General features: G+C 41.7%; 1 protein-coding gene across 2 annotated transcripts in view; it reads right to left on the bottom strand.

Moving 5' to 3' along the window:
• SPTY2D1 (SPT2 chromatin protein domain containing 1) overlaps positions 1 to 19,613 on the bottom strand; it is a 25,388-nt gene extending 5,775 nt beyond the window's left edge. Inside the window, exons 1-6 of one of the 2 annotated variants that reach the window (XR_005627245.1) lie at positions 19,465 to 19,613; positions 10,697 to 10,811; positions 7,633 to 9,261; positions 6,689 to 6,848; positions 6,483 to 6,560; positions 5,186 to 5,292 (exon numbers count right to left, since the gene is read on the bottom strand). Coding sequence is in view for 1 of the 2 variants with exons in the window: in XM_039707193.1 (XP_039563127.1) it covers positions 5,196 to 5,292; positions 6,483 to 6,560; positions 6,689 to 6,848; positions 7,633 to 9,261; positions 10,697 to 10,811; positions 19,465 to 19,524 (2,139 nt within the window). In the remaining variant the exon portion in view is untranslated. Of the gene's footprint in view, positions 1 to 1,707; positions 5,293 to 6,482; positions 6,561 to 6,688; positions 6,849 to 7,632; positions 9,262 to 10,696; positions 10,812 to 19,464 lie in introns of those variants that run through there. The other variant, XM_039707193.1, reaches the window with a different exon arrangement.
• Between the last annotated feature and the right edge of the window lie 1,945 nt (positions 19,614 to 21,558).

A 21,558-nucleotide genomic window follows, 5' to 3' on the forward strand; every position in this document is an offset into this window, starting at 1 on the left:
GACACTACTGTGGAGGTTTCAGAAACCCTTCCTGCACATTCTGTACAGATCAAGAACCAGATAAAGTGCCTCTCCTGAGAATTATTGCCTTATTGTGATAGGGAGCTGAGGACAGACCCACAACAAACATCATGCACCCTTAGTTGCATCATTCAAGGAAGCTACTTACCTCTCCTGAAGGAATTCACAAGAGGTTTCATACATGGAGAGGTGCATGTAAGGCACTCAAACAGCCTTTTGTACTCGATGTGTTCACAGGTATGTGTTCAGTTATTCCCATGCACTGCAAAACCTGGAACTCTACACTCAAATGTTTTTCAAATCAGAATCAAGCCAACTCCTTGAACCAAAAAAACCTACTGAAGCTCTTGATTCTTTAAATTGTTGATTGCCATCAACTTTCAGACAGAGTATGAGAGATGGCACCAGTTCAGAATGCTTGCCTATTCTTAAGCAAGGAATGTTGAGAAAGTTACATCCAGGATACAAAGAAATCATGAATTTGCCAGTGGAGGGACAAGGATGTAGGCAAAACCCAAGACTTCCATGAAGAACCAAAGAGAGGAGCCCTCAAAGCAAATTAGGCACCAGGTGGTATGGAAAACTAGAACTAACAATTGTGGACAGAGAAGTCAGAACTAAATTCATGGTATATATGATTACTTCAGGAATTACCTCTGTCCTTAATTTCATTCCACAGAGTATGGTAAGCATAGTATGCCCAGGCTTTTTAGATTACCAGGCTCATGGAAAAATAAATGTTTCCATATGCAATTCCAGGGGTAAGAAGAGGCTATCTATGAGATAAACAAATTGCAGTTCTGTCTTGTGGAACTGACATCTTATTCCAAATAAACTACAACTAAAAGCTGCCCTCAAACAAGGGAAACCTGTAATTACTTGTTTTTCCCCAGTCTGAATAAAACAATTTTGCTTCCAGAAGTAGCTGTATTGGATGGGTTGAGATAATGACTCAATGTAGAAGCACCCTCCATGTGAACAGAACACCTCTGCCTTGAAACAATGGCAGAGATTGACTGATCACAGCTATTAAGATACATTTAAAATCTCAATGGAATTCTATACAAGGTAGATCCAAAGAAGATATGATTTCATGCCTTCAAAACAAGGTAGTCATAGGACACATTAAATGCAGATTTGCAATATTTTAAAGACTGTTTTTTTAAGCACAAGTCTGCAAGCATTGCTTTTCCTCATAAAGGCAGGTGGGCTCACTGATGTGTATCCATTCATCCATTTGGCAGTGGGTCACAGCGTCAGCTCATCAGAGCTGTCATTTACTTCCACCATCAAAGCACAAAACCCTTCCAGAGGAGACAGCCATCAAGGGAGTTCAGACTCCTTACACAGGAATATGGAAACCCAGAAGGATGCTGCTTGTGAGCACTTCAAATGCAAAGGATCAAAGGCAATGGGCACACTCGGGTATATTATAATTGTAAATACATGTTCCTCCAAGTACATACCATGTACAGCCTAAACTGCAGGAGACACCAGGAACTTTCAGATCTTTTCTGAAGGGTTAAGTGACTCCATTACATTTTTCATACCTTCTTGTTGGCTGCATGAGAACCATTCTCCAAGAACATTCAGACTGACACCGCTATATGTGACAGCTCAGAGGAAACAGCAGAAAGTAATCCTGATAAATCTTTTATAAAAGTAAACCAATGAGAAATAGCAGTAAAACGTTTAATGCCTGTAATTTATTGTGTACATACTCTGCAAAATTTATATGCATTTGGTGTGTGCTAAAGTATACACTTCCTTGACAGCACCAGAGAGCAGGTAAGCTATGTACGAGTTTTTAACCTGATTTTGTCACATTGTGTAAAAAGACACTGTGCACACATGATATCCCCAAAGGAAAAAAAATCATTGGCTAAAACTAGAAGCACCCTTATTTACACACTAACACTTTAATATTGCATCACACCCACTCACCAAAATAAATAGAAGTACATTCACCACAATTTAAACACCAGTCTCTCCATATATTTATTTTCTGACAAGTTTTGGTCTCCAGAAATATGCTATATCTAGAAATATGTATCAGCTACTAGATTATGTTACAAAATGCAAAAAAAAAAATAGAAAATTAGTTTTCCTGGACAATATTTTGGGCTTTACACAAAAATAAATCCAGATTTCCATAGAGATCTCATATACTTCTTGAAAGATTTTTATTTTAAAGCACAGCACAGAGTTGCACACTAAGGCTTCCTGTGATATGCAAAACCCTGGCCTCCAAAAGACATTGCTGTAAAGTGAAATACAGCTCAAGTGTAAATACAAGACATTTTCAAAAAGTAGTCATCAATAGAAAGTGCCCTTCATTTGATTTAGCATTAGCAGTAAAGAAGTAGCTACCTTAATTGTGCAATCAAAGCCAGACCTGGAAGGGTTTTATGAAAAGTACGTCATTTCACACTCTCAAGTTTAAGGATATAGAATCTGAGATAGCAGAAACCAACCTTTTTATCCTCCTACATTCATTATTTTTTGACACAATTTAGTAAAAAGGCACATTGTCAAACAGTGAATTAAAAATCTAAAAACCAAACCAGAATTTCCTTAAATACAATTAAATTAGCTGAACATCCAATCCTGATAAACCAATGTAAGCATTCTTCCAGTTTTTCTTCACCTCAAATTCAGATGCACTTCGGAAGTACTGAAATACTGTCATTAGATGAATTCTATTAATCTGGCAAACAGTAAACAGGTTTTTGGATACAAGGTCAGGAATTTAAAAACTAGTTTAGTTCCTTCCTAGCTGACATACAAATATGCAACAAATATGCAAGCACATTAAAAGCCAAACATTTGTACAAAATAGGAAACCCATCAGCATTCCATGTCAATTATGAGAAAGTACTTCTTGACTGTAAAATTACAAATGTGTCCTTGAATAATTTTTCATATGAAATAGACAAAACTTAAGCAATGATCACTGTGTGAAGAAAGTTATACAGTGTCTTAGGGAGGCTAGCAGAGTACATTCCAGTCACCATCTAAATGACAAAGTGCTTTACAGATTAAGAAGTTTAACTGATCTTGCATGGTTAAATAATTGGAAAGTGGTGAAATAATCAGGTTTTACTGAACCTGTACTTGTCTGAAATGCAGATTTCTTTCCCAACTGAACCAATTCCAACTTAATATATTTCTTTTGTTTCATAAGAGATTTTTTTCTCCCCAACCAGGCAGGAAGTTGCTCACAGATGATATAGCTGTCTGGGTTGATGGACCTCGAGTCTTTTTCCAACTAAAAAGAATAAAAAAGTACAAACCCAGAACTTGATCATGGTCCCAAAGTCCACTGTCCTGAATGGGTAATTCTAGAAACCAGGAAATCTCCAACAGGAAATCTGAGATGGTCCCAATGCAGCAGAGAATATAACACACTTCTAGACAGTGAGGCTACATGGTCTCAAGTGTATACACTGAGAAACAGTTTTTGTTAGTTAACAGAGAAAGTCAGAACAACAATGGTATCCTCACCTGGGCTCCATGTTAGCCAATACTGAGATAGTCTAGAGAATCTGTACCAGTAACTTACATCAGTATTTTGCTGAGGCAGTGAAATGGTATACCATTGACAGAAAACATCTTAAAAAGGCAAAGCTGTTTTTTCTTACATTAAGAACCAGATGTTTAAACTTCAGCAGCTTCCAAGACTGTTCCTTACAGGTTGCTATCTGAACTGCTTCTTAGAAGCAGCACTGTTAAAGAGTAGCCCCAGTAGGAAAGGTTCCTTTGTTGTTTTTCCACAAAGTAATTTTTCCTTTTTCCCCACCCCCAACTGATGCCCAAAGCTCTCTACTTTTTAACCTATTCCTAGCATTAAAACATAATGGCCTGAAGCAGCTGAAGGCAGATGCTGCCAATGGAGTCCTGGAGCTCAAAGCAAAGCTGAGTAGTGACACTGGTGAGACTTGAAGGGCAACTTGGGGAAAACCAATAGATGCAACACCAGATTTGAGCTTAAGGTCTCTGCAACTCCTGTCGACTTACATGAATCCTGTGCTGATTGTAAACAAATTCAGTTACTGAAACAAACAGTCTTTAAATGCATAGTTAGAAATAATGTGCAAATATGGGCATTAAGGTAAGTAACTGAACTAAGTCTCCTGCTATACATATTATTTTAGGTTTTTGGCTTGCTGAAATCAATCACAAGTATTAACTAGTTAACATTATGTTAATACTGAAAAGCTGCAAATGCATTCTAACAGAACTTAATTCTGATGTTCTTTCTGAACAGTAAAACTAATTAGATAAATGAGTGCTTCACATTTTAAATAATTTAACCATCGGATGTTTAATGCAAGAAAAAACACAGTTTGTAAAGCAGCAGAAGCTGTTAAATAAATCTGAAAATTTACAGGGCAGGAGAAGAATTCCCAAGCATATGCTTGAGCCCAAAAGCACAGGTTACATACAAACACTAGAAATTTCTGTTTCCAGGGTGTGTGTTTCTCATACTGAATTAGACTGGCACTGGAATTCCAGACACAGCAAAAGCCAACATAATTTTTTGGCCATATCCATCACTGCACAGTTTGCAAACGACATGCACTTTTCTGTTTAGAAATAAAGAGGTTCAAATTATTTTATGGGTCCTCAAATCTAAAGATCTGCAGCACTTTATTGCCTTAAGCACCTGTGGGCTGTGGCTGAATTTACACCCAAGCTACTGCTGTACAGAAGATGACATTTTAACACTTTGAGGCTCAGGTTGGGAAACAGGGCAGGATATAGAGCAATCTCTCCAAGTCTCAAGAAATATCAGGGAACAAGAATGCTATTTCTTACTTTCAAGTGAATGCAAAATTGGTTTACTGGTACGTGGCCCACGCAGTTCCAAGTCAGTGCATAGCTAGTCAATATTTCTGCTGGCATCTTGAACTGGTTAAATCAATGGAAACATCTATTAATTTTATTCCATTTAATATGCATTAGTGCATTAATTTCTTCATAAAAAAACAACCCTGGCAAGTATTAAAAATAAATATCTTATTTAGGTCAAGCTAAAGCCTTGCTTTTCAGTACTTTAATCCCTTTAAATATTCTTTTGCCCTCTAACAAGCAAATGGAAACTGAAGTAGAATAAGAGATGTATGGAGGCAGAGGGGAGCAGAAACATGAACAAAGTGAACACCGTAAGTCAGTTAACGTGTCCTCAGCTTCTTGGACTGTCTCTTGCGTTTCAGTTCTTCTTCTTCCCGCCTCAGCTCTTCCAAGTCTTCCTGAACACCAAGTCTCAAGCTGCCAAACAAGATTAAATCCTTTACACTGCTACTCCAGACTTGATGTTTTACTTCTACACACCCGAAAAACAATGCTAAAAGTACTACAGCTGATATGAAGAATGTCATATCAGCTTTTCTTTAATTACAGAATGAATGCAGATTTAAGAAATCAACATTTTTTTAAAATCGTAAGATCAGAATCAAGTATTTCAAGGGAAAAAGATATTTAAAATTTCTGTCACAAAATAAAGATTACATAAAAAAGTTAATACATTTAATATACAAGGTCTTTTTTTCTCCCAAAAAGCAGCTACTGAAACATATCCACTGAAAAAGTAAAATTTAATTTAACTCAAGTTTCTCATCTCCACTTCCTTTATGCAACATGTGTAGTTAAAAAGCGAGTCAGGAATTCAACTCTGCAAAACCTCAGTCTAAGATGTTAACAGAGAGTTTAGTTAACAGCAATATCACTTTAAAGTTCCTTGTATTTCTCCTAATATAGCTTTCCAGACTATAGCTTTCCTTGGGCTGCAGATATTCCTCAGGAGCCAAGAAGAATAAAAACATTGACTTAAAACTTCAAAGATGCAAGCTTCTAATGTTCAAGGCACCTTCTGAATAGAAACTTCAGTAGAACCAAAGAATTTGGTGACTCCATGCATTCCAATATTAGCATTTTATATAGAAAACCCTTATAGCTTTCACAAACACTCATTTAAAAACAAAGAATCAGCTTATCTCATAAGAATTCTGCAAGCCCAAAGGCCAAAACCAACATGAAAATATCATCTTCATAATTTAAATCAGTGACTATACAAGCTTGTCAGCATACTTTTTATGCTTCTACAGAAACAGACACACACACATATAGATTAAAAAAAATACCATTTCCAGACCTCAAACTAGCAGAATATTGTAATGGTTGGGACCAAATAAAGAATTTGGAATTTGAAATGAAATGTATAATTTAAAATTATTTTTGAAATTAATTAGTTTTGGTTTTTATTAGTTCTTAACAAGCAAGGTTTGTGATAGATAAGGACATACACAACTTAGTTTATCCACCACCATCTTTTACTTAAGCTTTCTTACAAAAAATTGTAAGGCTTGCTGTTAAAAGCAGAGTTGATATTTGCTAGCTTAGCCCTATGACTTCAGCAAACAAACTTTGCAATTTGTATCCAAGTTGAAATCCATGCCTACCTCCTAGCTTCTTCTTTCTGTTGCTCTCTCCAGCTGCTCTCCATATAACGTAAGGCATAATCACTTTCATCTTTGTACCTGAAAATTAAATATCAGTTTGTAGCACATTAAAAAGTAGGGAATGAATTAATATCCCCTTCTTAGGAAGAATAATTACTTGTTCTACTGCTTGTTCTGCAGTATCTTAAAATTGTTACTTCTCTTACCTTTTCCGGTCATAGCCAAATATTTCCCGAATGTGTTTTGATATTTCTTCTTGAGGTTCCCCTTCATCTTCAATGAAGTCATCCATTTCAGAGTCATATTCATCATCATCATCATCATCTTCTATTTGTCTCTTGTAACTAATAGGTGGTCTTCCAAGACCTAAATGACAGGAGAGAATAAAATCATTAACTAATAACATGAACACAATTTTAATTTAACAGTACTTCTCCTTGCTATACCTTGGGCGTAGCCATTTCTGGGCTTCACGGTGGAAAACTTCTGCCTCAAGTTAACCAGCATTTCTTAGAAATTCAGCAAGAAAGAATACTTCCTGAGTTGTGCTAGAGAAGATTACCTATCAGGATCAGCAATGGCATCCTGAGGAAACCACTCAGCAGATATCTGTTCTTTGCTCAGGGCTTTCCAGGCACTTATTCACTACACTCCACACTGCTTGCTCCTGATCAGAAATGAATTTTTAGAACAGCTTGCCACTGATAAGATAAATCTGCCAAAACACTGAAATGTAAAACCTGTGAGTGATTTTTCATCTCGCCCTTCAAGCATCTGTTATTTAGGACACAACAAAGTTTTACAGACCAAATTTTAAGCAATGCTGGAAGGAAACCCTTCAGTTCTTTTCCTTCTAACAGCGTTCATATACCAGTATCCATCACAGGCTGCTTAGTTTTCTTTCATGTGATACTTCACACCCCCTGTATTTCAAAAATTACAAGCATAAGTAAAAATAAATAAAATAAATTAAAAGCTGCTATGTTTAATTTTGCTTCAATTAAACTGTTTTTCCCTGAGTTTCACTTGGGTTTTTTCCAATTCTTCTCCCCACTGGGGGACAGGGCATGCAAGCAGCTGCTCAGTACTTAGTTGCCCATTGGAGTTAAACCACAACAGTGAAAAAATGCTTTGTTCTATAAATACATACCTTGTGGATGAAGCACAGGTCTATGCCCTGGAAAAGGTCTCATTCCATTCATCTGTCCATTGCTAGGTCTTGTGACGAGGTTTTTAGAAGAAATGGTTTCTGACACGACAGTACACTTGGGTTTCACAGCTGTGCCCAGGCCGCTGCCTGGTCGCGCAGATCCTGCGCTTGTGCTGATGCCCGGCCTCCCTGGGCCAGTGCCCAAGCTGCTGCCTGGTCGCTTGGCTCCTGTGCTTGGACTGATTCCTGGCCTTCCTGGTCCTGTTCCCAGGCTGCTGCCTGGTCGCCCTGGTCCTATGTTTGTGCTGCTGCCCGGCCTTCCCGGTCCGGTGCCCAAGCTGCCGCCCGGTCGCTTCAGTCCCACGCCTGAGCTGCCTCCCGGTCGCCCAGGTCCCGTGCTCGAGCTGCCCGTCGGCCTTCCCGGTCCCACACCTGAGCCACCTCCCGGTCGCCCAGGTCCTGTGGCTGAGCTGCTGCCAGGCCTGCCAGGTCCTGTGCTGGAGTTGCTGCCAGGCCTGCCAGGTCCTGTGGCTGAACTGCTGCCAGGCCTGCCAGGTCCTGAGCTTACACCACTTCCTGGCCTTCCCGGTCCCACACCAGAACTGCTGCTTGATCGTCCCGGTCCTGCACTTGAACCACCACCGGGATGTCCAGGTCCTCCTTTCCCTAAGCTGCTGCCGGATCGTTTTGCATTGGAGTTGATTCCATGTTGAAGAGCTGCAGGTTTTCCTGGTTTTGCATGGTCAGACTTTTTCAGGCTGGATTCTTTCACAGAGGGCATTCTCTGAGCCCCATTGGCCGTGGGTTTTGAGGGTGGCACCTGAGAGCCTGAGCCAGACTTTCTAATACCATTGACAGGTACTTTATTATGACTGCTACCGGTAGAGCTTTTTAAGGAACCATTTTGTGAGGTTTTTTCCATTTGATCAAGTCTGGAAGAAGATGATGACCGTGGGTGTTTTTCAGTCAATGCTGGTGCTTTGGATTTCTTATCGATACTACCCATAGAAAGCGATAGACTGCTTTTAGATGTGGAATGTTTATCTACAGAGCTTTTATTTAGTTTTGTGTTTACAGATGGTTTTTGAGAAGACAGTTTTTTTGAAGAACTGGATATCCCTGTAGGCTTAATCTCCTTCTCACTTTTCTTATGCATTTCTACTTTTTTGTTTTTGCGTCCCAAAAACTCCCTCTCTCTCAATTCTTCTGCAGTTCTGGGCCTCTCTTCTACCTTTTTCACTGGTTTTATTTCCACTGGTTCATATTGTTTCTTTTCAGCAAGCCTCAAGAGCTCTGCAAAGTTCAGAGGTGCTGGTGCACTTTTGGGAGGTGCCTTTGGTTTCACTGCAGCTTTGGATGGTTTCTCTTCATATTCTTCTTGCTCATGCTCAGATTCCGTCTGACTGTATTCAAGTTGCTCAGTTTCATCTTCTGTTGCATACTCAGCCTCTGAGGCCTGAGCAACATTCTCACCAGACCTCCTCTTTTTAGGCTTCTCTTCAACAGGAACACCATTATAGCCATAAAAATTATCCTTTGTTCGTGAGGCCATAGCTCTTGCCTTTCTGTCATGTTTCAGTTCAATGCGCCTTGCCAAGAGCTGCTCTTTCTTCCTTTTTTCTTCCAGTGCTGCAAGAAAACCAGGAGAAAGTAATGCAAAAAGCACTACTTTTTATGTCAATATTTTCCAAACTAACAAACCACTTAGGACAGTAACTTCAGGCTATCTGGCTGATAGCTATCCAAAATAGACAAGAAAGTGACCCCAGGTCTGCCAACACCCTCCTGTGTCAGCTGCTCCAGCAAAGGCAAGCAATTGAGTGAAATGCTGCTCTAATAAAACCCACTAAGGTTTTCTGAGGGAAGCAGCTTTCCAGGATGCTATGAAAATTGTGGAGAACCTTTGTATAAGGAGGTACAGCAGTTATGGGATCTCTGTGTAGCGGAGGGAGTTCTGAGTCTGAGCAAAAGAATCTTGAGACTATACAGAACTTACAATCAAATGCTTAAGGGAAGTTGAGGAAGAGGAGAGAATAAGAGTATTGAGAGGATAATAACTGGAAAATAGCCAAAGGGTGTGTCTGTGTAGAGGGATATAAGGGAGACACAGAAGCAGCTGAATGCAGATAAACAAGCAGCTGGTCATTACACAAATGTGATAGAGCCCAGTGCCCTATCTCCACAGTCTGTCCTATATCTTTACTGTTCTGGCTTAGCTGTTTTCTGCATAAGTATGCTCTCTATCTTGTGTCTGTGACCTGCTGACAAGAGTCAGGATGAACTAGCTGGTGAATGAGACCTCTAAATACCAAATACCAGACAAACCAAGGAGTAGGGGCTAAATACCAAAAAGATTCAAAAAAAAAAATTCCTAGAAAATGAATCAGGCTACTCATATTTTGGGTGCCTATAAAGGTACCATTCCTTGTCTGTGTTATTCTATTGTCAAGGGCTGTGACAGCACAGAGTGTACCAGCATGCCCCATGTGGAATTTGTGCTTAGTCTTGCTTCTGGACCTGGCAGCAGGATTAAGGAGCAGTCATGACTGGCCCAGGAGAGGAAGAATAACCTGGGCCATCCAATCCATCAGATTTGGTTACCTTTAACAAAACATTAACATCAGAAGCAATGCAGCACTGGTTTATTCCATAGACTATTTAAAGAAAATATAAAAGTGGAGAAATCATGTCTCAGAGACTCTTTAAAATTCACTGTATTGAAACACTAGGGTAAGACAGAATAATGGCAATTCTTTCCATTTTTTACACAGATGAACTTTTCAAATCTAAACTAATGAAAGTTGAGATAGTTTTTTGCTCTTCACCTTAACTGCTTTCTCAATCTCCAGCCATAAATCCTAATGTAGCTGAAAAATGTTTTAACCCCTTAGGAAAGCAAGTAAACATCCCCAGCCCTTACTTAGCTCTAGCTTTCTCTCAGGATCAGGTCTATGCATAAATTTCTGAAACACATGTGCAGCTGTATTTGCAAGAAATTTGAATAAGGTGACAAATAGCAAAGAATAATTTAAAGTCTCCCCTAGGAGATATTTTGTACTTTTACCTTTTTTTCTCTTTTCTTCTTCTTGCCGTCTGAGAAATGCTTGCACTGCTGCAGACTCTACACCCTTGACTTTGGGAACTTTTTTGGGAGGACCAACAGCCAAACTGTACCTTTTCTGCAAAGAACAAAGAAATATGTCAGAAGAGTTTAAAAATGTAAAATATCAGTCTTTAAGACTGAGGAGTTGCATAACAGTCCTGTACTTGACTTAAGCACAGAGACGGTACAGAGTAAACAATGAATTCCCACTGAAACTGAGGGTTGTGCTGGATACATTTGACTCACAGTTGTACTTTCAGGCTGAGCAACCAGCCCCAAGTCCTCGGGAGAAACTTGCAAGCTAGAAAGTGCCTGGTCCAAGCGAGTAGATGTGTCTTGAAAAGTTTTTTTTCTTCATAACCATTAGAAGAGCAAGACGCACAGAGATGGTACAGAGTAAACAATGAATTCCCACTGAAACTGAGGGTTGTGCTGGATACATTTGACTCACAGTTGTACTTTCAGGCTGAGCAACCAGCCCCAAGTCCTCGGGAGAAACTTGCAAGCTAGAAAGTGCCTGGTCCAAGCGAGTAGATGTGTCTTGAAAAGTTTTTTTTTTTCTTCATAACCATCAGAAGAGCAAGATAATCAAAGTCCAGAACAAGATATCAGCACTAAGATAAGGACATTTATCTTGTCTATACCATTGGCCAGCAGCCAACTACTTCACCCTATAAATATTGCTATCAGGATGAGCCTGATTTGAGCTCTGCCTGAACTGCAGCTTAACTGGATGCCAGGTGACCCCTGAGCAGGGATGCCTCTCAGAGTTAGAAATTCCTTACCTGAAACTAAGAGATCCTTCCTTACCCAAGGTGGAAAGATTCCTTACTCATGACAGATCCTCAGTAGGTGACAGAGGATGTTGCATTAGTATTATCAAACATTACTAATCCATCCACCCCAAATTATTACAAACACTGTATGGACAATTCCATTATATATACACCACTGACCAAGCCTGAGACTAAGAATGGATCCAGCCACTCCAAACTGAGTTTAGAAAGCAAGGAGTCCACTCAGAACCTTGTGTCTCAACAGGACTGTGCTTCTTGCTCTTTGCATTACCAGTCCCTGAGAATTATTCTAAATGAACTCATAAATGAATGAATTTGAACTCAACCTTATTTTTTGTATGTTTCTTCCATTAATTAAATACTAAAATGAATCTTGCATTAAACTTATTAAACCTTGTCAAACCCCTGTTGAACTTTGTTAAATTCCAGTGAATTGTCAAATCATTATTTTATCTCAAAACACATTGCTGCCTATCTTTTGAGTGAGATACATTCACAAGGATACACCCACAATATGTGGATACATCCACAAAAGGGCTCACTCAGCTTTTGGAAGGAATGAACAGGAAACCAGAAGACAGGTAGGGAAACAAAATTAGTGAAATGAACTGGACTAATAAGAAATGCAATGGCTGCATTAGTAATGGAATAAAAGTATTTCAGTTCAGCCTTAGTCTCTGACCAAAAGCAAACTACAGCCCAAGCTGCCAGAGTCAATTCAATTCCAGACTGCAGGTTTACAGCTCCATTTTCACCTTGCTTGTAGACACTCATTGCAGTTTCAGGTTACCTAATTCACCAAAAATAGATAAATCAACTCAAAAAATTAAATTACTCCAAAAGCTGGAATGGACTTCACCAGCATAATAAATAGGCTGACGTAAAACTAACAATACTGATTTTGGTTCCTGCTGGCAGTCACCTTAAACACAATACTGCTGTACATCAAGGAGTTAGTGACCCACACACCAGCTGACCTGAAACTCTACTTATCACCTGAGATCAGTGTGACCTCAGCACTAACTGTGAGAGAATACACAGCCCCCACCTGGCACCTGGCAATTACAGCACTTGCACTTGGTGTAATTTGCCAGGAGAAGAGAAGGCTCCAGGGAGATCTTGTTGCAGCCTTTCAGTACTGAAAGGGAGCTTATAAGAAAGATGGGGACAGTTTTAAGCAGAGACAGTAGCAATAGGACAGGGGATATTGGTTTTAAACTAAAATAGGGTAGATTCTGACTAGAAGTTTGAGAGGAACAGTGAAACACTGGCTCAGATTGCCAGGAGAGGCTGTAGACACCCCCATCCCTGGAAACATTCAAGGTCAGGTTGGACAGGGCTCTGGGTGTCCTGATCTCTTTAAAGGTGCCCCTGCCCATTGCAGGGGAGTTGGACTAGATCACCATTAGTGGTTCCTAGTCTATGATTCTATATCTCGTTATATCCTGAGGTGAAGCTGCATGTTTTCATGTAACATCCTTTTCCTTGGCAGAGGAAATGATAAATTGTGCTATTAACTTCCCAGGACACCCTGCAAAAGCTCTAAAGCCTACAACACTGATTACATTCACCACAGACAGCATTTGCACAGCTTGCCATGCTTAAAAGTCTGTCCAGAGTTGTTCAACCTGGGGTTCTGGCAACTGAACAGACAAAGTTATCTATGCTACCCCCTTTTTGGCTTCTCTTATATCCAATAAAAGTTACTGAAACCAATGTTAGGTGCCCAAGTGCCTCTTACTGGGTTCTCTAACAACCACTTGCACTAGTGTGCTGCACCTGTTCAGACACTGCCTTTCAATCTTGGATTACTTTAATTACTAACATGCAAAGCCATAAATTAGCTTGAATGTACATGCACTAAGAAGCAAGCATTTCTAAGCTGCATCCAAAAGAAATCTGGTTTACTCCATTTGAACTGGAACAGACAGAGAGGCAAAGCAATCCACACATTATCAGTCAAAATCCTGTCAGAAACAGGTTGAAGCAAATTAGTACCTTAGAAATTATTTGCAGTACTTTGTAGCATGCTCATCTTAATATAATGATATCTCTGTAAATTATCTTACAAGGTTAAACATGTCATGTTTTGCCATTGGTAACCTAATTTGGCAAAGCTTCATTTAATTATTCCATTTCAACTGTGCCCTCAGTTTTGAAAATTCTGTTTTAAAAACTGTGTAGTACTCAAGCATCTTTTCCAGCCTAAATGATTTTGTGCCTAAGGAGCGCCTTTGGAAAATGCTACAGAGCAGCGACAAACGTAGACTGATCTATTCTGTTAGGAAACCTTATAAAGAATTAAAGTGATGGGGAAGCAGTTTTCAGGCTTTGTTTTGCTGCCCTGTGACCAACAGCAGGAGCAGGATTGTAAAGTAGATGGACAGACAAGCTTATTTCTGACTGCTGTTAACATGACAAATCATGCAAAATTTTATTTTAAATTACCAATCGGTAGCATTTCTAAATATTGACTAACAACTGAAAAATACAGCAAAACAATTCATAAATGAATACCCATTTTCTGTACTATTGCTGACACAAGCCTTGCTCACTTTCATTCAGTAACAGCATAAAACAACCTGCTGAACTGTAGTCTTTCTAAAAGCACTGAACCACACACTCATTCTGCAAACACTAATAAAGGGTTTTATATGCAGTGCAAATGAATATGCATCAGACTGCAGGTAAAGCAGGCCAAATAAGCCAGCACACGTCACTATACCATCCAAACAGCAGCTGCACTGTTCTGGCTTTTAATAACTATTACTGAGTTGGTTAAATCAACAGAGGAATAGAAATGTTTAGCCTTTAGGAAAGAGCAGGTCACGCTGTTCCCAGAACACTGCACTCCTCAAGCTGTAAACAGTGACTATCTGCTCTGAAGTCACTGACTTCCTTCAAAACGTGGCACATGATCCTGACAGAGTTGTAGCTACTTTGATGTCAGCATTCAAGTACCAAATCTTGGACTACAAAACAGAATTTATAAAATAATTGCAGACTTTCTGGCACCCAAATGAAGCCCCAAGGGGCCTAGACCAAATACCAGTGCCAGCCAGAAGTAGCAGTAGTAGTATTGCCTTTAACAATGGTCAATATTTACACAGGTGGCAATACAAGATCAATGCAAGTGATCAATTCTGCCAAACCCAATTCTCACGTAGAGCACCTGAGCAGCTCAGTTACTGAAATGGGCTTGCACATGCAGTGCAAAGACAATTCCTCTTGCGTTATCCACTGCAGGCAACTTGCAGGGGCTCCCACAGGCTGGGGAGATTTTTATTTGCTTGTTTTTCACTGGCATGTTACAACACTTTGCCTGTTCTTCACAGATAATTTCTTCCTTATCATCTTCCAAGACATGTAACTTTCTCCAATGGGAAGTCCTCATTTCCCCCCAAATATTCTTCAGGGTTGTCTTAAGTTGCAATGCAAGATGTAACCAGAACTATGTACTCTATCACCATCTGTTGAAACCAGTGTTCTTTATCTCTTCCACAACCCATCCTCCATCAGGGAGATATCTGCTGTAAATGGGCCGCTGAGCCTCACTGCATGAATGATAAAATTACATCAGCCCATTGTGAGATGCTCAGCCCAGGGGGAGGAACCAAGCATTCCTACCAGGATAAAAATGTGAGAATTGGTACACCAGGGGAGCATTTTCCTACTAAATTCTCAAAGGAAGACCAGGCCCATCTATACCACCACTGCACCTTCAAAGAAAAACTACATCCTTCTGTAGGATCATTGCTTCAACAGAACCACATCTGTCACTGCAGGAGGGCTGCAGCCACCATCTAATCAGACTGCTACCAACACCCTGACCCACAGGGTGTCAGGTTGTATTCTGACTCTGCCAGTGGTTTTTATATTACTGAATTTTTATTTTAATTTTCCTAGTAAATAATTGTTATTCCTATTCCCGTATCTTGGCCTAAGAGTCCCTTAATTTCAAAGTAATAATTCAGAGGGAGGGGGTTTACATTTTCCATTTCAAGAAAGGCTGCTGCCTTCCTCAGTAGACACCCATCTTTTTAAAATCAAGACAAGGGTATTATTTTCTGAGAACATCGGGAATGGTTCATCCACCACACACATCCTTGTTTGTGTCAATGCAAGTCCCTCAAAAGACAGCTTTCCACACTGTAAGTGGCCATTTGTGTTCACTGCCCAGGGGCCTCTGCCCTTCATTCTGAACTGGTATTTCCAAAGCTTCTGCTACAGTTTCAGCAGCTGACTCTGCAGTGAGACTGTCTTAGAACACACACATGGTGATTTCGCAACTGCTGCTTTCAATTCCTGGTTGTGACAAAGTAAATAGTACGTAACAAGCATGTTTAAATTTGCTTCATTTCAGGTTCGAACAACTCCTACCAAGAGAAAGATAAAACGCTCAGCTTATCCACTCACACTGTTCTCCTCTCCCAAAACCAATTCAACAGGTTCATACGTTTTATTCCTAAAAAAGCAAAAATTATTTTCTTCCAATTTTGCAACTGCTGCCACAACTGCCAAGCAGAACCCTTAGCTGAAAAAAAATTTGCAGATTTCTTCTATAAAAAGTCACTTCACACTGAAAAAAAAAACCCAAAACCAACCCATAATTTATGTTTTCCTTTCTGTAGTGGTATTGTGGTCCCTATTTTCATCTGCTTTAGCCAAAAAAAAAAAAAAAAAAAGACCATGGATAGGAAAAGCTGGAAATTTTACTAGTCAGCATTTAAACCTCGACAGTCTGGAGCTTCACTATCAGGACAGTCAAGCTGAGAGCAAAAGCCCTCCCCATCCCTGCCAACATTTCACATTGTGTATCTTGCAGTTCCCTCCTGTGGAGGCTGATGCAATCCAAATAATTTTAGCCCCGTTTTGAGGCCAGTTTTAAGCACACAATAAATGCACACACATCAATCGATGCGAGTCTGGTCCTACAGCATAATCTGCACTTCACAGCCATTCCCATTATTCCTCACGCTGGGCTTCTCTTGCCTGCGGGCAATCGCTCGATAATTTGTAGATTAGAATTCGATGGGCAGGCTCTGTAACTCAAGGTCCTCTGAACAAACTCCGGGATTCTGTTAGTGTTTCACTTCACAAACACTGAATTCCTCCTGGCTACTTGTATCGGTCAGCCTCGCTGGGGGTGGCTTTGTATCAGTCCAACTTACAGGGAGACCTCACAAGTGCTGACGTGGAGGAAGAGCTCTTTCAGTTTTGCGTGGCCTCTCTGTGGTTAAATTGTATCGCATTCTGTAAATTCTGTACACCAAAGTTTCACCCTCAGTCAAAAGGAATCGGGAGCAATATGAGATGCTTATACTGTCATTAATAATTTATTAGAAACTAAGGTGAAATAAAATAATGACTTGGTCCCAACTGTCCTCAGGGCTCTTTTTTTTTAAAGCTGCAATAAAATTTCATATTTTAAAGAATAGCTACAATAAAAAATATCTGAAAGTGCTTTGTCATGTCATGTGAAACACGTGGCATAACACAGTATACCAATTTCACCAAAAAGAGTGACACCATCTATTTAAACCTCCCCTAAAGTCAACATTAAATCTCCTGTTATCATGTCTAGTCAAAGCAAGACCACACTGACAATCTGATGAACTGCTAACACAGGTAACAAGGTACAGCAATGAAACCCCTAAGGAATATTAGATGATAAAACCCAGGGCTCTACTCAGCAACTGCTGTGCAGATGATTAGCAGCACATCATTAACAGCTTAGGCAGTAGTTCATATATGTTCTGTCTTATTTAGAAACAAAACCTCATGCAACTAACAAGGGCACCAAAAGGCTGATTTCAGCAATGTTCCTTTTGAATCCGGATTTCCATAGGGAGATGAACAAGCAGATTCATTTTTACAGGGACATGATGTAATATCTGCTTTATCCAGGCCTCTCTTTTACAATACAAGGCCACATGATTTCTTTGAGTTATGTTGAACTAAACACAACCTGTTATAGTGTGTATATATATTTATATATACTTTGAATGTACACTACTTGTTCATGTCACTGGTTTTCATTACAAAGGGCATGGATCATTTAGTTAGGTGCACTGTAAAGTTTAAAACAAACTTCTCAGAGAAATTCAGAGGACATGCTTGTTAATGCAGGAACTAACATTTCTGGAAACCTGGTAATTTTATATACCAGTAAATGTGTAATTAGTTCTAATGGCGTTTTTAATAAAAGTATTTAAAAATAATTATATTCTTCTTATATAAACACATTTAATATACTAGCTTTAACACAGTGGAGTTGTTTAGATGTCCAGTGATTGTAAAATCTCCATGGGCTCTCTTTTAAAGCCTAGCAGCTGCAAACAGCTTCGAGCAGTGCCAAGTTCAGCTCTGCTTTTGCTCAGAGACTGGGGCCAACTTCAGAGTTAAAAGCTGCACCACTAATGTGCTAAACCAAACTCTTTCAACTATGGATTCAATTGGACTCTCACTCCATGAGTTAATCAGGAATTAGCAAATCCCAACCCTGCCTTTACTAAAAAGAGTAGCTAAACCTTCATTCATTGCACAAGAAGTGGAATCCTCTCCCTCACCATCACAATAGAGATTATGGCAGATATTTTATCAATTAATCATAATGGATTAAAATTTGTGACAAAAAAAGTAGTGGTCACACAGTAAAGCTGCATGGGGAAACTGAGACTGTAAAGAGAAGCTTTAAGCTTCTAAAATAATAATTATAATAACACAGTAGCAACTTAGTGAAACTGCTTAAGACCAATCAAATGGGCATTTAAATATCCTAAATATTTCTGTATTTGTAATTTTATCATTTTTGTTATGCACCATATTCCCATGTAGGGTCAGCGACAAAATAAACATGCCTAAATATAAAGAAGTTGATTTTATAAGATATTAAACCCACAATGGAATCTGATTAATTTCACTTCTACCATATGGTCGGTACATACTATCAACTGGTCACGCTATTAGTGAACATTACCAAAGTTTTACTAATGGTACAGACACAGAGGCATTCACTAGTTCTGACACCATCAAAATGAAGACACTGTACACTTGAGAGTATGGGTTTTTTTCTAGTTTTCCCACAGTTTTTGCTAAAAACAACTACCCCTGCTTTACACTGGCTTTAAGCAAACTAATCACAGAAACAGAACTCTGGCAACTCTGTTGAAGAGCAAACAGCGTCTCCCTAGCTGACGTCTACTAAGGAGAAAACATGATTTATATTCACGCATGACTTATAATTTGTGTCCTCCCGGAGGAATGAAGCCCAGGATATGAATGTATGAACAGGCCACGTGCCCTTCCTGCTGCCAGACTTCATCCAGGCAAGTCAGTGGGCTCTTGCACACGGAATCCACATGTTACTGATAGCTCGAACTAAAACACAAACTGCTGAATGCAGCCCTCTGAACAATGTTGTTAACAATACACCAAAAGCCTGCCGCCAGCCCTCCCCACAGCGCTGTTACACCTCATTCCCTCGCGGCGCACACCGAGACCTCAGACAACGCAGCCCATTCACCCGAACTTGTCACTTTGTCTCCGACCCGCACTTGAGACGTGGCAGACTCGCGTTTTCAGGGCGAACAAAAGGACTGAGCCGGCTTTTGGGCACTGCCTGCCCCCGCCCCGCGGCTCCGCTGCCGGCAGGGATGTCGGCACTGCCGGGCCAGGAGGGCGAGCCCGCTCCCGGCCCGGGGGTGCCGGCACCTGTTGACAGAAGGGGCCTCGCTCGCCCCCTCCCCGCACACAGACGCTCTCCCAGCCCCCAGGAGCCAGCAGCCCCGGCCGGCGAAGCGAAAGGCCCGGCAGAGACAGCGGCGGGCGCTGCCCGGGCAGGGGCCGAGGCGGGAGGGGCTCCCGCGGCCGCGGGGCCCTCCCCGGGCCCGACCGACCGCCACCGCGCCCCCCGGCAGCCCCCGAGCTCACCGGCACCGCGTTCAGCCCCTGCTGCTCCGAGGCCATCACGAGAATGTTGTGGAAATCCATGGCCGGGCCGGAACACGGGGGGCTGCGGCAGCCGCCCCGCTCGCACTGCCCGCCGTCCCCCGCCCCTCGGCCCCGCTCGCTTCCGCCCGCTGCCGCCTACCCTTTATATAAGCTCGCCTGGCGCCGGCGTCACTTCCCCTGTGGCGGAGCCTCGCCACGGGAAACGGGGCTGGACGAGGGGCGGGAGCGGCGAGATGCGGCTCGGGAGCCCCGCGGCACGGCGGGGCCCGGAGCGGCGGCGGGGGCGGCCTTATGAGACCCCCGGGCAGCCCCCGGCACGGCGGGGCCCGGAGCGGCGGGGGGGGCGGCCTTATGAGCCCCCCGGGCAGCCCCCGCCCGGCCCGGCCCCGCCCGGCGCTTCTCGCCGCCCCCCGCCCACAGCCGGCCCCGGGGCCGCGGATTGCCTCGGCTGCGCCCCCGGAACGCCTCAGAGAGAGGCTGAGTGACGGGACAAGGAGTGATGGCCTCAAACTGACGGGGAGTAGGCTTAGATTAGGTGTCGCGAAGAAGTTCTTTGCTGTGAGGGTGGTGAGGCACCGGGACCGCTTGCCCAGAGAAGTTGTGGGTTCCCCATCCCGGGAAGTGGTCACGGAGTGGTTGGATGGGGTTTGACACAACCTGCTCGAGTGAAAGGTGTCCCTGCCCGCAACAGGGAGGTCAGAATTAGATGGTCTTTAAGGTTCCTTCTAACCCAATCCATTCTATGATTCTGTAATTACCACCCCCAACCTCGGCATGGGGATGTGTCAATAAAACATCAAAAACTTGTACTTTCTTCTTTTTTTCCAATAGCAACTCTTCATTTTTTTTTCAGTGACAGTGAGAATTGTGGTGGTTTGAAAGGAAAAAGCCTTTGGGGGCAATGGCCAGCAGCTCCAAGCACACCCTGACACCTGCCCCTGTCCCTCCTGCATTCCCAGCTGCCAGCTTGTCCCTGAGTGGACACCAGCTAGGCAGAAATCCTGTAACAAAGGAAGAATATGGATTAAGTTTCCTCAGCAATCTTTCTTGGCTTGTCAAGGCTTCAGAGTTGGTGCTTGACTTGTAAGTGTGTCACAGTTGCTTCAGCAGTGCTCTCCCAGCTGCAGGAATACTGCTGGATAAACAGGGCACCCAGGAGCAATGCTGACCAGCAGAGTGGCCAAACAAAATGCTCTGTGCGTGTGTATGTTTAAATATTTTTCTAAGTCTGACAAACCAGAAAATTGTGCAAGAACACCAGCTGACTGAAGATTTCCCTTGCATTGATTGCTAGGTCATTTCCTGGATCTGTTATCTGAGATCCATCTGGCAAAAATTCCTCTATTCACACTGCTTCTCCTAGAAACATGGGCACTGAAAGAAAGCTTTTTTCTCTTCATTTAAACCTTCTTTAGCATAAATTCTTTAACACTGCTAGTACTTGACAACTTTCACTCTCAGTTCCTCCAGTTCCTTCCTGCCTTTTCCAGTTTCCCATTGCCTCTCCAGTGCCCTCGCTTTTTTGTTGCATCTGATATTCCCTTCTGGGCATAGTTACAAGTCACATTGCAGCCTGGTGTAAAGATGCCCAGTGAGGCCTTAGCTGATGGGAGGGACAGAGCAATTTATCTGAGCCAGGCACTGCACCAGTTAATTTGCAGGGCCTTTGTAGTTCTTGAGCACAGGAGATCCAAATTGTTCCTTTAATGCTTGCTCTGGTGTCTCTGCATGGCATCAGTCCGTGCAGGGTGGACAGTCCTCCTGACCTACCACTGCTTTTTCTTGGGACAGTCCTGATTCAACCCCTTATCCTGTAAGAACTTAATCCCTCTCTCTTTTCCCCTTTTTATTCTCATCTCCATTTACTGACGTTTTACTTCTGACTCAGACCTGATCACCTCTTCTGGTTCCTGCCCTCTTTGTATTATGATTTTCTTATTTTAAGACTTTCTAGTGTGGCTCTCTTCACGGGAAGTTAGTGCTTCATCAATTTTCGTCCCATTTTTGGCATTGTGTTTCCCTCTGTGCTACTCTATAAGGTTGTGATGCTATTTTCTGGCAGTCTTATCTGCT

The sequence above is a fragment of the Passer montanus genome, unplaced genomic scaffold, assembly GCF_014805655.1.
Source record: "Passer montanus isolate IOZ18808 unplaced genomic scaffold, ASM1480565v1 scaffold2, whole genome shotgun sequence".
NCBI classification, from domain to species: Eukaryota; Metazoa; Chordata; class Aves; order Passeriformes; family Passeridae; genus Passer; species Passer montanus.